The sequence below is a fragment of the Podarcis cretensis genome (genome assembly GCF_951804945.1).
Source record: "Podarcis cretensis genome assembly, chromosome: 14".
Taxonomy (NCBI): Eukaryota; Metazoa; Chordata; class Lepidosauria; order Squamata; family Lacertidae; genus Podarcis; species Podarcis cretensis.
The window spans coordinates 32,569,721-32,582,645 of NC_137183.1; the positions used below are offsets into that span (position 1 = coordinate 32,569,721).

General features: G+C 47.6%; 1 protein-coding gene across 3 annotated transcripts in view; it reads left to right on the forward strand.

The window, feature by feature from the left end:
- Positions 1-12,925, forward strand: part of LOC307202511 (uncharacterized protein) — a 29,263-nt gene that overhangs the window by 5,439 nt on the left and 10,899 nt on the right. For all 3 annotated transcript variants that reach the window (XM_079952501.1, XM_079952502.1, XM_079952500.1), the window contains exons 6-12: positions 4,230-4,392; positions 5,566-5,691; positions 6,164-6,226; positions 8,479-8,601; positions 10,071-10,226; positions 11,940-11,993; positions 12,687-12,901. In XM_079952501.1, coding sequence (XP_079808627.1) covers positions 4,230-4,392; positions 5,566-5,691; positions 6,164-6,226; positions 8,479-8,601; positions 10,071-10,226; positions 11,940-11,993; positions 12,687-12,901 — 900 coding nt within the window. The remainder of the gene's footprint in view (positions 1-4,229; positions 4,393-5,565; positions 5,692-6,163; positions 6,227-8,478; positions 8,602-10,070; positions 10,227-11,939; positions 11,994-12,686; positions 12,902-12,925) is intronic.

Sequence of the window (12,925 nt, forward strand, 5' to 3'; positions counted from 1 at the left end):
GAACTATGGAACACCGTCCTCTGGGTATGAGGCCAGCACTCCCACCCACCATGACCACCAGGGGGCAAGCACATCCCGCATTAGGGGCAGGGAGGCTGAATATAATGCATTTCCCAGCACTTCTGCGTCTTGGTCCTCCCAAGCCTCTAATGCATCTGCCGCTCACCGTGTTCTCACTTCCACGGCAGCCTCTACCTCGGTTCTGGCCCCAGGCATCGCTCAGGATCTCTACCAAAGCATTAAACAGCCAGTGATGGGAGTGATCGAGCAGTTGAAGGCTGCAGTGGGTCGCGTGCGCCATAGGTCAGCAAATGGCGCGAGGTCAAGCAGATGGCACTCTTCTTCTGAGCCCGCTTCAGAATCCTCACCCAGAAACCACAAAAGGGCTAAGAGGAAGGCAACTGACGCGTTCAGAAAGGTTGCTGAGCAAAGGGACACCAGACATTGCCATAAAATTCTGGGAAAAGACAAGAGGAATAGTTGTAAGCCTGCAGGCAATTTGAAGAAGGGAGCAGAGGGAGGTCATTCGGACCAAAATCCTTCAGACCTCTAAGCTTTTCAATCCCAATGACTATGAACCTCTTTTGGACAGAGTACTTTCCACCTTAGACCTTCAGGATCCAGTCCCAGTGCCTCCGCAGCAGCCCAGGAGAGCTGACTTTGGGAAGCTCACCATCAGAGAAATTCCTTTACTTCCTGAATTTAAGGAAATTGGCAGCACCTTCACAGTGGAAGAGAAATACAAGTGTGGCAGAGCGTTTATATCCTTTCCCACCGGCGTTCATGGAGATGTTGAAGGTGCCCCTGGTAAACATTCCAGCAGCGGTGCTTCTGCCAGGTGACATTGTTCATCGGGACGGAAAGATGACCCTTCAAGACTGATTTCACGGCTCATCTGACAAAGCTTTCTGTAAGGCCCACAAATGAAAGGCATTGGACCTTCGAGCTGCCATGGCTGCCTCCATTATGGCTCGGACTTCCTTGGTTTGGCTGCATGACTGGCTGATGAAGAATTGGAAAGCGCTACCCTTAAAAGCTCTCTCAGTTGACAACACAAAGCAGCTGCTTTGATTGTGGATGCAGTTGTGGCACGCAGGTATCTCTGGGTGGTGTATTCTTTAGTGGACTTGGCTTTTTGGGACGCCTTTCAGTGACATCCACCTCTTTGATGAAGACTTGCCAAAAGATGTATTGAGGAAAACCAAAAGCAAGAAAACAGCCGTGCCTTCAGTTTAAAAGAAGCAGGAGTCAAGGCAACCTTGCAGGGGTGCCTCTTCCTCCTCTCATTCTAACACGGTTTTGTCCTGTACTGAAGAGTTCAAATCGGGCAAGCCCTTCTGGTCTGGGGCCAGGTTTCAAACAAAAGGGCAAGGCTCAGCATCCTCCTGGGAGACTTTGTCCCACATCTCTAGGAGAAATGGACAGTAGTTTTGATGCCACCTCTCCTGCAGTGGGAGGTCAGCCTCAGCTGTTTCCTCCCATGTGGGAAAGGTGAGCAAAGAATCTTTGTATTGAGGGCAATAAACACCATATAATTTTCCAATCATACCCAGAGATACATTCCAGCCATCTCCCGCTTCAAAAATCTCCCTTAAAACGGTGACCTGCCATCTCCTTGACATCCATGCAACTGTGTTCATTCCCCGGGGGAGAGAAACTAGGGGGTTCTGTCATCTTTGCAGTGTTGAAGAAGTGTGTGGCAAACTATAGTGGACTTGAAGTATATCAGGTTTAGAATGGAGACCCAGTTTCGACAGGGGAAACCCTTTGTCTTGGAGATTTCCCAGGTTCCGTCGACTTAACTGAAACCTCTCCATGTTCTGATAACAGAACCATGCAAGAAATTTGTCCACTTCTGTTACCAGAATAAGCATTAGCAGTATCCCCTGTTTCCCTTTGTCCTGGTGTTCCCCTCCCCTCCCCCTGGATAATTCTCAAAACTCATGGTCTCAGTGGTGGTCTCCTTGTGCCTTCAAAGGATACATGAGTACCCCTACCTTGGCCAGGTTGTCTTGTGAGCAGGCATCTCTGGGCTAAGCAGGCTATCAACACCTTCCAGTTCCAGGGATTTTTAAATTGAACCCTCTCCAGCCTTCCCAGTCCATTAAGTACTTAGACTGACGCTGCCATTAGTCAGCTGAGAGGAAACAGACGCTGAGGCAGGATTTCACCAGTATCTGTTCTGAAAGGTCAGAAGATATCATTATTATTTCCCCCATAAACCTGGCCTGTTATGCTTCATTATATCCTGCACCATGGTTGTCGAATGAACCAGATTTTACATGCACCCATTTCAGTGGCTCCTGTTGCTATTTCAGTTCACAGCAGTGGGAGGAAATCTTTCCTCTGATGTCTTAGGCTGCAAAACCTCAATGGGGGTGGTGGTGATGATGACAGTTTGATGGGAAAGCACAGTCTCGGGGACAAGTATTCCCGGGATCCTGTTCTCTGGCAGAGGCCCTTCACAGCATAAACTGGCTGGAACGCAGAGCTGTAGGCTTGGATCTGCAATCCTTCTCCAGCCTGGTCCATCAAGCTTACAGGCTTGTCAAGACTAATAACATGGTGGTGAAAGATGTTGGAGGCAGCGTGATAATCAAGAGCCTTCCAACCTCAAGGGGAAGTTGTCCTGGTGTGTGCAGGGCACCATCTGCAATAGCTCTTGGTGGAACACGTCAAGGGCTCTTTGAAATCAGACAGCAGATTTCCTGAGACCCAGAAGAGTGAAGCCTGTCAGTCTCTGCATTCAAGACTCTGACGTGAAGGGTTGAACTACTTTGTCACCTCAGTGTTTTCACTTTCATTTCATGCTTATTGCATGGCATAAAAGACACCAATCTTGGCCTCTGGGCTGCTATAAAGTACATATTTATGCCAATCCTAACAAGGATTCTACCAAAAGAAGAAATCCAGGTCGCACAAGCAACAGTGAGAATAATAGTACTTTTTTGGCCCTTTGTTTTTGGTTTATTTTATTTATTTATTTATTTTAAAAGCTTGAGGTCCTTGGTTCCTGCCTCCATTCAGGATTCCTCTGTTGCAAGTGGCCTCGCTTTATCTGAAACCAGTGGCTCTGATTAGCTGGCTGGCACCTGAGCAGGTGACCCTTGCAAAATTCGACTACACCAAGTTGGTCATCCAGAACACACTCGGTCACCCTTTTACTATTAGAATGCATGAGTCTTTGCAGGGAGCATTTCCTGCACTGGTCCAAGCACAGCGGCAGAGGAGACAGGTCAGCGGGCGTTAGAAGTGTGACTGTATTCACTCTAAGAGGGTCTGGACCTTGCACTCAGGCCAGCAATGTGCATGGGCATGAGGTGCCCCCTCGCCTTGATATTGTTGCAGCCAGGTTGTCATCAGATCAACACTCATCTGCACATCACGAGGATCCTCAAGAGAGCATCACTGATCAGCCTGACCCCTGTCCACACGCCCCAAATTTGGAGCTTGCATGTAGTTCTCGGGGCGCTTATGAATGAGTCATTTCAGCCACTGCGTTTGTCTCAACATCGTTGAGGTCTGTCTCTGAACTACAGGCTTTCTCCATCAAGGACCATTTTGTGCATTTATGAAGAGGGTGTAGTAATCCTAAGGTAAAGATGTGCCCTGTAATTCCCAAGTTACTTCTTTGTTTCGGGGTTCACAGTAGGCCAGAACATTCAGAGACACAGTGGGCATACTTTGTGGGTGAATGTGGAAGCAAATAGGAGTTTAAAAATATTTCTTGTGCCCCACATTTTGGGAATTGCTGTGTGAGACTCTGAGACTCACACAGTGGGTGGGTAGCAGCAGGTTCCTTAACCTGGGATCTCTAACTCAGGGGTGGCTCATCTGTGGCCCCCCCAGATTTTGCTGGACTCCCAAGGTTCCCACTATCCCCAGCTAGCATGGCCAGTGGTCAAGGATAATGGGAGCTGGAGTGCAGCAATGCCTAAAAGGACTGCAGGTAAACCACTCCTGTGTTATTTTAATCTAATTTTTATTTAATGTTAATTGCATTTGATTGCTCCTCCTCCCAAAAGATTCCCAGGGCAGGTCACAAGAGTTTAAAGTGGTTTAAAACAAATTGCAATTGCAAGAGTCGGGTGGGTCCTATCAATATAGCATTGCCAGAAGCACAGGAGAACAGTGTGGGATATCCGCCTCTTTCTGAGTGATGCAGCATGTATTGGGAAGAAATAAGCATTTTTGTTTTCTGCCACCCCCACCCTAATTCTCTGCTATAGGGGTACTCCTGCAGAAATTCCTGCATGATGTTTCTGTGGAATATAACAAGTATCTGTCTGGAAATAGAATTGCTCCAGGCTTCCCCAAATGCCTTTGCCATCGGAATTTGCGTCCTGGGCAGTGTGAAAAATGCAGCTCCTACCCTCTGTATACTGTGCACAGGTAATGTAGGAAACACCGTCAATACATGTTTACAAACGTATACCTTCGTGTCTGTTGTGGATATTAAGGCTGTTGCCCTACAGCAGTGTTAGAAACTCAAGATATGTAAGCTAATTACCTAAGGGCACCTTAAACCTAGGTTACGGTTGGTACAATGGATTGTCTAGGCGCCTTTCTTTTTTTAGTTACAGATAGGTAGCCGTGTTGGTCTGCCATAGTCAAAACAAAATAAAAAAATTCCTTCCAGTAGCACCTTAAAGACCAACTAAGTTAGTTCTTGGTATGAGCTTTCGTGTGCATGCACACTTCTTCAGATACACTGAAACAGAAGTCACCAGACCCTTCTATATAGTGAGAAGGTGGGGAGGGGTATTACTCAGAAGGGTGGTGGGATTGGGTGATTGGCAGATAGCTGTGATGAGCCTGTTGACGACTCTTAACGACTGCTTATTATCATTCATTTCTGTCCTGCTTTATATTTCAAAGAAAAAGAATCTCAAAGTGGTTTACAGCACATTAAAATATCCAATAAAACATTCCAGAATAAAACAAATTCAGGCCTCAAGGAAAATATTTCAAATCCTTCTCTAAGCGACATTTTGACCTGTTTGTTTACCTACTTAATTTATGTAGCTGCCCCATAGCAGAAGTACTCTAGGAAGCCAGTGTGGTGCAGTGGTTAGCAGTGGCGGAGCTTCATGCTCGGGAACTGGGGGTGGAGAGCAGGCGGGGGCTGGGATGGCGTGCATCCTGGGGGCGTGGCACGCTGCCTGCAGGGGCGTGGCTCCCAGCTCGGGCGTGGCGCCCAGCTCGGGCGTGGCGCCCAGCTCGGGCGGGCGGGGGGGCAGCCGCGATGGCACGCTACTGGGATCGTGCTGCCGGGGTCGTGCGCTCCCCCCGCACTCCTCTTCCTCCGCTAGTGGTGGTTGGAGTGTCAGACTAGGACCTAGGAGATCAGGGTTCAAATCCACATTCAGTCATGAAACTCACTGGGTCACTTTGCCTAGTCTTACAGGCAGATTTGCCTACATTTGCCCGTAAAGTGTGTTGATTTGTCAACTTAAGATTTCCATTGGTAACAGTCCCCCCCCCCCCACTCCATGATCAAGTGACAAATGTTGCAAAAACCTGCTCCATCTGTGACTCAGAAGCTTTTGGGTTTCATTTTTCTAGTTATGCTTCTGTTTCTGAACTCGTAACAGCCTTTCTAAATCTGGCTGAGAAAGAGAGACCCAAAACAGAGGTCATCATGCTTATGGGAGCAACCAGGGAAATCGCATTCCACAAGGACCTCACTCCGTAAGTAACCCAGGCAGATTTGCTTGGCGACCCTTGCTTGTATCTCACTGCTATTGCAACTCTTGCCTTAACATACGTTGAAGATTGTTGGCTGAAGAGGTGGAAATGGAGTAAAGGGATAGGTGACGCTGCTCCCTTGGGTTTCTTTAGGGGGGAGATTCGCAAACTGGTCTGCGAGCTTCATTCAAATGGTTGAAGATGTGAGACCTCATATCCATTGCATTTACTATTCATTTTTAAATTGTATTTTGATTGCCACTTTTATTTCTTAGATGTTTCGTTGTGTTAGTTTGAACTCTATGGAGGGAAAACTCTGCAGAGGACAGAGACATGTTGGGAAGGGCTGGGGCCGGCTCTACTCTTGGGCAAAGCAAAGAACCAAACTTTTTCAAAGGAAAATACCCATTTTACAGAAATGCTGGCAAAAACTGAGTAATGGAGCTTGGTGTTCCTGTCTTCCTTTCTTTGTCAGCTTTGCGCAAAACGTTGGTCACTTGGTGTCGCTGAGCCAGGCTGTGCCTTGTCTAATGTCCAGGTAAGGCAATCAGGGTGCTAAGTACCTGGCTGCTGCAAAAAGCTCTAAATCAGTATCCCCCAACCTGGGGCCCTGCAACTCCCATCAGCTCCAGCCAGCACAGGCCATGGTCAAGGCTGAAGAGAGTTGCGGTCCCAAACAACTGGAGGCCATCCAGGTTGGGGGGAAAAGGAGTAGATGTTAGAAGGAATCAGGGAGGGGTGGGGAACAGAATTAAATCCATCTCAAACTTTTCACAACTCTATAGAATAAAAGCATTGCCACGCTTGACCTTGGCTTTGCTTTAATTTTTATTTATTTATTTATTTTAGGTTTGATTTTTTTAAATTTTTTAAAAATATTTTATTTAGGATTTTCTTGTTTTACAGAAGTGTAATGCCTCGTATTCCCCCCCCCCATGTAACATTTTTACAAATCCGTTTCATTTGTTGAGGCATTAGGGGGAGAAGAAAGAAAAAAAAAAGGAAAAAGAAAGGGGGTGGAGGGAGGGAAGATGGATGGGGGTGGGGTCAGGTGGTGGTGTTTCTATTATGCTTAATGTATGTAGAGTTTGGTGTCAGCGTTGTTTGTGTTGTTCACTTGTGTTCCTTTGGTGGTGAGAGAGTTTGGGGTTGGCCTAGGGCAGGGGTAGGCAACTCGCGGCTCCGGAGCCGCATGTGGCTCTTTTACACCTTTGCCGCGGCTCCGGGGCGGATACTAGCGAGGGGAGGAGGCGCATTGTGCGCCCCGACACTCCCCACTGTGGCGGGCGCTGTACTGGCTGTGACGTCGCATGGGGCGGTGTGTGCGTTAGTCACGCACCGTCCCGATGTCACCTTCCCGCCCGCCCGCTACATTGTAAGGGGCATGTACGCTGGTCACTGCATTGAAAGGGGGCATGTACGCTGGTCACTGCTTTGAAGGGGAGTGAAGAACACACACACAAAAAAAGGTAACTTGTTAATTTAACGTTTATTTCTATGAGGAGGAGTAATTCTGAGGGGTCAAACAAAGAAATAATTTAAAAAGTGACAAAAAAGTTATTTTTATAATGACGAGTTTTGCAGCTCCCAGTTTTTTTTCCTTCGGAAACGGGTCCAAGTGGCTCTTTTTGTCTTAAAGGTTGCAGACCCCTGGCCTAGGGTGTGATTGTTTGTTTGTGATTGGCTGTGGTGATCTTTGTTTTCGTGTGAGTGGGGTGGGTGGGTGTTTTGGATCAGGTTAGCCATATTGATTTGTATGCTGTTGGTGGATTGGCTTTGCTTTAATCTCTACAATTTTTGGGTTGTGGTGGTGGTAATTATCTCCTCTTTCCTTACTCCCTGGAGTCTAATTAATGAGGGCATTGAAGTATGTGATGCCTCATGTAATCTCCCCCAGCTTGTATTTTCCATTCACTTTCTTAACACCAAATGGAATAGTAGCAAAGGTTAATGAAGAACAAACACGAACCCCTTTTGGGGAAACCTGTTCCCTTTTTTCCTTGCTTTTAAATTAATCATCACTTTCACCTATCCTTATTTTAAGCGATTCTACCTTCCAGGAACTTTGAAATAGTGTATGGGGCATTTCACTGCATAAAGCTACTCTTGTCATTACTGAATAGAATTATTCAGAATGTAAGATCTTCATCCCAGTGGTCTGTTTAGGTGTAGACGCTTTCTGGTGCAAAAAAAATAGGTTGGGGTACGATGGTTAGTCCCACATTTGGAAAGGGTCTCCTGTGGCAGAGATCCCCTTCTGCAGAAAAATAGTGGGAGAGCCAGCTCATGCCCTCTCAACACCCCTTAGGATAAATTTATATAAATGTGTTAGCTGCAGACACATCCCAGGCACTAGCCATGAGCTGGTTTCGCACGTGTTGTGTGTGTGTGTGTGTGAATGGATGTCTGGTGTGCAACCAGTCCCTTTTATCACTGAGTTTTCCTGCTGTACGGAAAAGGAATTTTGGAAAGCTGTCGTGCCTAGAAATCTTTCCAAAGTCAGTGGCCTCACAATAGCTGATGTTGGGTTATCCTGCTACGCTAGCTGATACTAAGAGAGTTTGCAGGCTGTCCCTTTATCTCAGTTTTGGTAGAGCATCTGCCTTGCATACAGAATATTCCAGGTTCAGTCTCCAGATCGGGATAGGAAAGAGCCCCATCTGAAATTCTGGAGAGCTGCTGGGCTGGATAGGGGCAAGTGGGAGTTGTCCAAAACTTCTGAAGGGCAGTAGACTAGGGACAGCTGCTTCAAAGGTGCTTCTTTTGTTCTAATTAGTCATTATCTTTCAGGATCACAAAACGACTTCAGAGACTGCTGGTGCTGAATGACTTTCCGAAGCCTTTGTATAACAAGCTCACCGGGTTTTACCACTCCATTCCTTTCCCGGTTCACTGCCATATCTTCTCAAATAGGTATGCTTCCTTGCTTGAACTGTGTGTTTGGATCTGAAAGGAATATGTTCTCGAGATTTTTGGTTTCCCACCATGCATATTTATTTATTTCACAAAAAGTATATACCGCATGATTGGAAAAAGCCAGACAAACCTCAAAGCGCTGTACAAAAATAAATAAATAGTAACACTATCAATAAAAACAGTTTAAAACAGCTGTTTAAAATATTTTTTATTTTTAAAAAAATCAGTGATAAGCTAAAAACAGTTTAAAACACATGTCAGCATTCATCATACTTGGGTAGGCTTGCCTGAATAAAAATGTTTTTAGCAGGTGCTAAAAGAGCACAGAGATGGCACTTGCCTGATGTCAACAGGAAGGGGCTTCCAAAGTGTAGGAACAAGTATTTTGTGGCACCAGTAAATAGTGCCAGTTCTGCAGATCGAAGCAGTTGAGTGGGCATATATGGGTAAGGCAATCTTGCAGGTAAATACAGTGGTACCTCGCAAGACGAACGCCTCGCAAAACGAAAAACTCGCAAGACGAAAGAGTTTTCCGTTTTTGAGTCGTTCCGCAAGACGAATTTCCCCATGGGCTTGCTTCAGAAGAAGAAAGCCCATAGGGAAATCTCCGGGGACCTCTTTTAAATGCTGGCGGTGGGGAGCAAAGCCTTTCGCCCCCCTCCGGCCTTCAGAAGAGATCCTGGACCTCTTCTGAAGGCCGGCGGGGGGCAAAAGTCTTTGCTCCCCCTCGCCTGCCTTACCGGGATAGCGGAGAAGCGCAGCGCATTTTTCCGCTATCCCGGACGGCTTTTGAAGGGAGGCCGGGGGGAGCAAAGACTTTCGCCCACCGCCTGCCTTCAGAAGACCTCCGCTGTCCCGGGGGCTTTTAAAATGCTGGGGGTCGGCAGCGAAGCCCTCCTGTCCCCGGAGCTTGCGGGGCGGGAGGTGGGGAGAAGGGCTTTTCTTCCCACTGCCAGCCTTCAGAACAGCCTTCTGAAGGCTGGCGGTGGGAAGAAAAGCCCTTGTCGTCCCCCCCCCCCAGCCTTCAGAAGAGGTCGGGGGACAGACTGTCCCCAGACCTGGTCTGAAGGCGGTTTCCATAGGAACGCATTGATTGATTTTCAATGCATTCCTATGGGAAACCGTGCTTCGCAAGACGAAAAACTCGCAAGAAGAAAAAACTTGCGGAACAAATTAATTTCGTCTTGCGAGGCACCACTGTAGCTCCTAAGTTGTTAAGGACTTTTTATATTAAACATAACACCTTGAACTTGGCTCAATATCACATTAGAAGCCAGTGCAAGTCTATGAACAAAGCCCCCCCCCCCCCAAAAAACCCCACACCCTCATTGCCGCAGTATTAGCTGCCATTGCACACTCACGGCAGTTAGCCTGTGACTTGAAGCAAGGGTGACAAGATTCCTGGCACACTGCTCTCTATGATTTGATCCTAAGCCCACATAAACACGGCCTCGTTTTCATTTCAGCCTGAATTTCGCTCCCTGGGATCACTGTTTGCTGATCTCCGTCTTGAAAGGACAAAATGTTACTGGCCAACGGACACTGAAAGGAAAGAAAGAAAGCCTTTGTGAAACAGTTGCCGTAATAGAGGCACGAATTGAAAGGATGGAATCCTGCAGGCAGTAAGTACCTATGGAACAGCGGGAGCATAAGAAATGACTCCAAAAAGCAAGACTAGCCCAGCGTTTGATCTCCAACTACAGTTGTTCAGATCCGTCTGAGAAAAGCTCACAGGCAGATAAAAGAACCTAGCAAATTGGCTTGCACCAAGGTAGACCCTTGATCCATATAGCTGAATATTGCCTGCACTAGCTGTCAGTGGCTCTCCAGAGTTTTATTATTACAGTAGTACCTCTGGTTAAGTACTTAATTCGTTCCAGAGGTCCGTTCTTAACCTGAAACTGTTCTTAACCTGAAGCACCACTTTAGCTAATGGGGCCTCCTGCTGCCGCTGTGCCGCCGGAGCAGGATTTCTGTTCTCATCCTGAAGCAAAGTTCTTAACCTGAGGTAATATTTCTAGGTTAGCGGAGTCTGTAACCTGAAGCATATGTAACCCGAGGTACCACTGTATTTATTCAATTTGTATACCGCCCTTCATCTGAGGATTGCAGTGCGGTAAAGGGAATAGTCCCATTCCAACCTGAATATGCTGTTGGGAATTGAGTTTGGGATCCTCTGCATGCAAAGCAGTTGCTCTATCACTGAGCCACGGCCCTTTCCCTTGATGGATATCACCCTCCCCGATTACCTGTACGTGCCATCTGCTTGTTTCTAGTTTCTGCACGGTCTTGTCTCAAAGGTGTTTGCCATCAGTTGGTAGAGCATGAGACTCTTAATCTGAGGGTTGTGGGCTTGAGCCCCATGTTGGGCAAAAGAGGAGGGGGTTGGCCTAGATGACCCTCATGGTCCCTTCCAGCTCCACAATTCTACAATTCTATGAACCATTACTGCCATTGGCTGTGGAGGAGAGTCATGATGACCGGCAGCCATTAGCCTCCACAAATTCGTCTAGTCCTTTTTTTGGAAGCCTTTTATGTTGGCGGCTGTCACTGCCTCATGCGGGAACAGGTTCCACAGTTTCCTTCTTAACCACAACATGTAAAAGGTAAAGGTACCCCTGCCCGTACGGGCCAGTCGTGTCCGACTCTAGGGTTGTGCGCCCATCTCACTTAAGAGGCCGGGGGCCAGCGCTGTCTGGAGACACTTCCGGGTCAAGTGGCCAGCGTGATGAAGCTGCTCTGGCGAGCTGGCACCAGCGCAGCACACGGAAACGCCATTTACCTTCCTGCTAGAAAGCGGTACATATTTATCTACTTGCACTTAGGGGTGCTTTCGAACTGCTAGGTGGGCAGGAGCTGGGGCCGAAAGACTGGAGCTCACCCCGCCGCGGGGATTTGAACCGCCGACCATGCGATCGGCAAGCCCTAGGCGCTGAGGTTTTACCCACAGCGCCACCCGCGTCCCAGTAACCACAACATGTAGCCAAGAACAAATCTTGACTATTGATCATGTTTAAGGAGGAGGGAGCTTAAGGATTTCAGGTTCAGATGACACGCTCAGCCAAGCCTCGGCTTCGCTACACCATACCACACTGAGCCTGAAAGCTGTGAGGGTGATGAGGAGGGAATAAATCTCCTCCTTGGCAGCCAGTGCTTTTGCACGAAGCCATGGTTTGGCTTTCCTGACATGCAAATGCAGCCTGTATCAAATCTTCCTATGGCATTACTCCATGCCCTTTGGAGTAGTCTCTTGCAACCAATTGGGGAGCCTTCATCACTGGGTCCACGGGTCATCGCCCTCCATTCCTGTCCTAACGCCTTTCATTCTTCCCTAGATACAAGGAGCTGATCCGTTATTTGAAGGTGGTGAAATGCAGTGATTCCAAGTGGTAAGCGACGTGAAATTGCTCACAACTCTCCGTGGAGGGCTTATTTTAATCTGTTTACTGGCGGGATTTTGTTTAAAGCTTGCACACCTAAAATCTTTAAAACCCAGGGGAATCATAGCTAGGGACTCTCAATAAACAATAGTGGCCCTGTCTTTACTGAATTAGGAAGTGAGGAGATCAGGTTTTAGTGAGTCCCAAGAGTTTCCAGGCCTGGTGAATGTAGGGCTGGGACATTGCCCACTGACACCCTCTACTGAAATAGAAAAGGGTGTGCAAAATGGACCCTTCGCTAATTTGAAAGGCTCTTGGCTGCTTACATTTCCTTTTTCTTTACAGTTACATATTTCCACCTAGCGGTTTAGGATGCCTCTTTAGGTGGACTGTAGTCTTAAAGGAATGTAGGAAGCTTCTTAGACTGTTGCTCCATCTAACTAAGTGTTGTCTACACTGACTGGCAGTGGCTCCCCGAGGTTTCAGGCAGGAGTCTCTCCCAGCCCTACCTGGAGATGGCATCAGGGATCGAACCTGGGATTTTCAGCACACCAGGCAGATGCTCTGTTGTTTGGCTGTGACTTTCACCTTAATATGACAATAAATATTGTTCATATGCCACTGGATCCCTCTCTGTGTCTGCATTTTGCTGCAATCAGTTTGCCTGTAGTATTTGCTGCCTCTCATTTGCCCAACTTCTAGGTTACAGAAGTGGCAGGACAAGGTCCCCTTCTACCTGTGCAAAAGTGGAGATTTTGCTGGCGCTGCACAGGCACTGTTTATCGTCTACCCCAGAAGCTGCTGTGCAGCCTGCCGCCTTTCCCTGCTCCAATTTGAGGTCTACCTGAAGATGTTCCGATCAGGACAGGCTCCCTTTGGAAATGACATGGAGGGCTCTGTGCTGTGGGGTCCAGCGGGCAAGTATCCTTCGATCTCGTTAT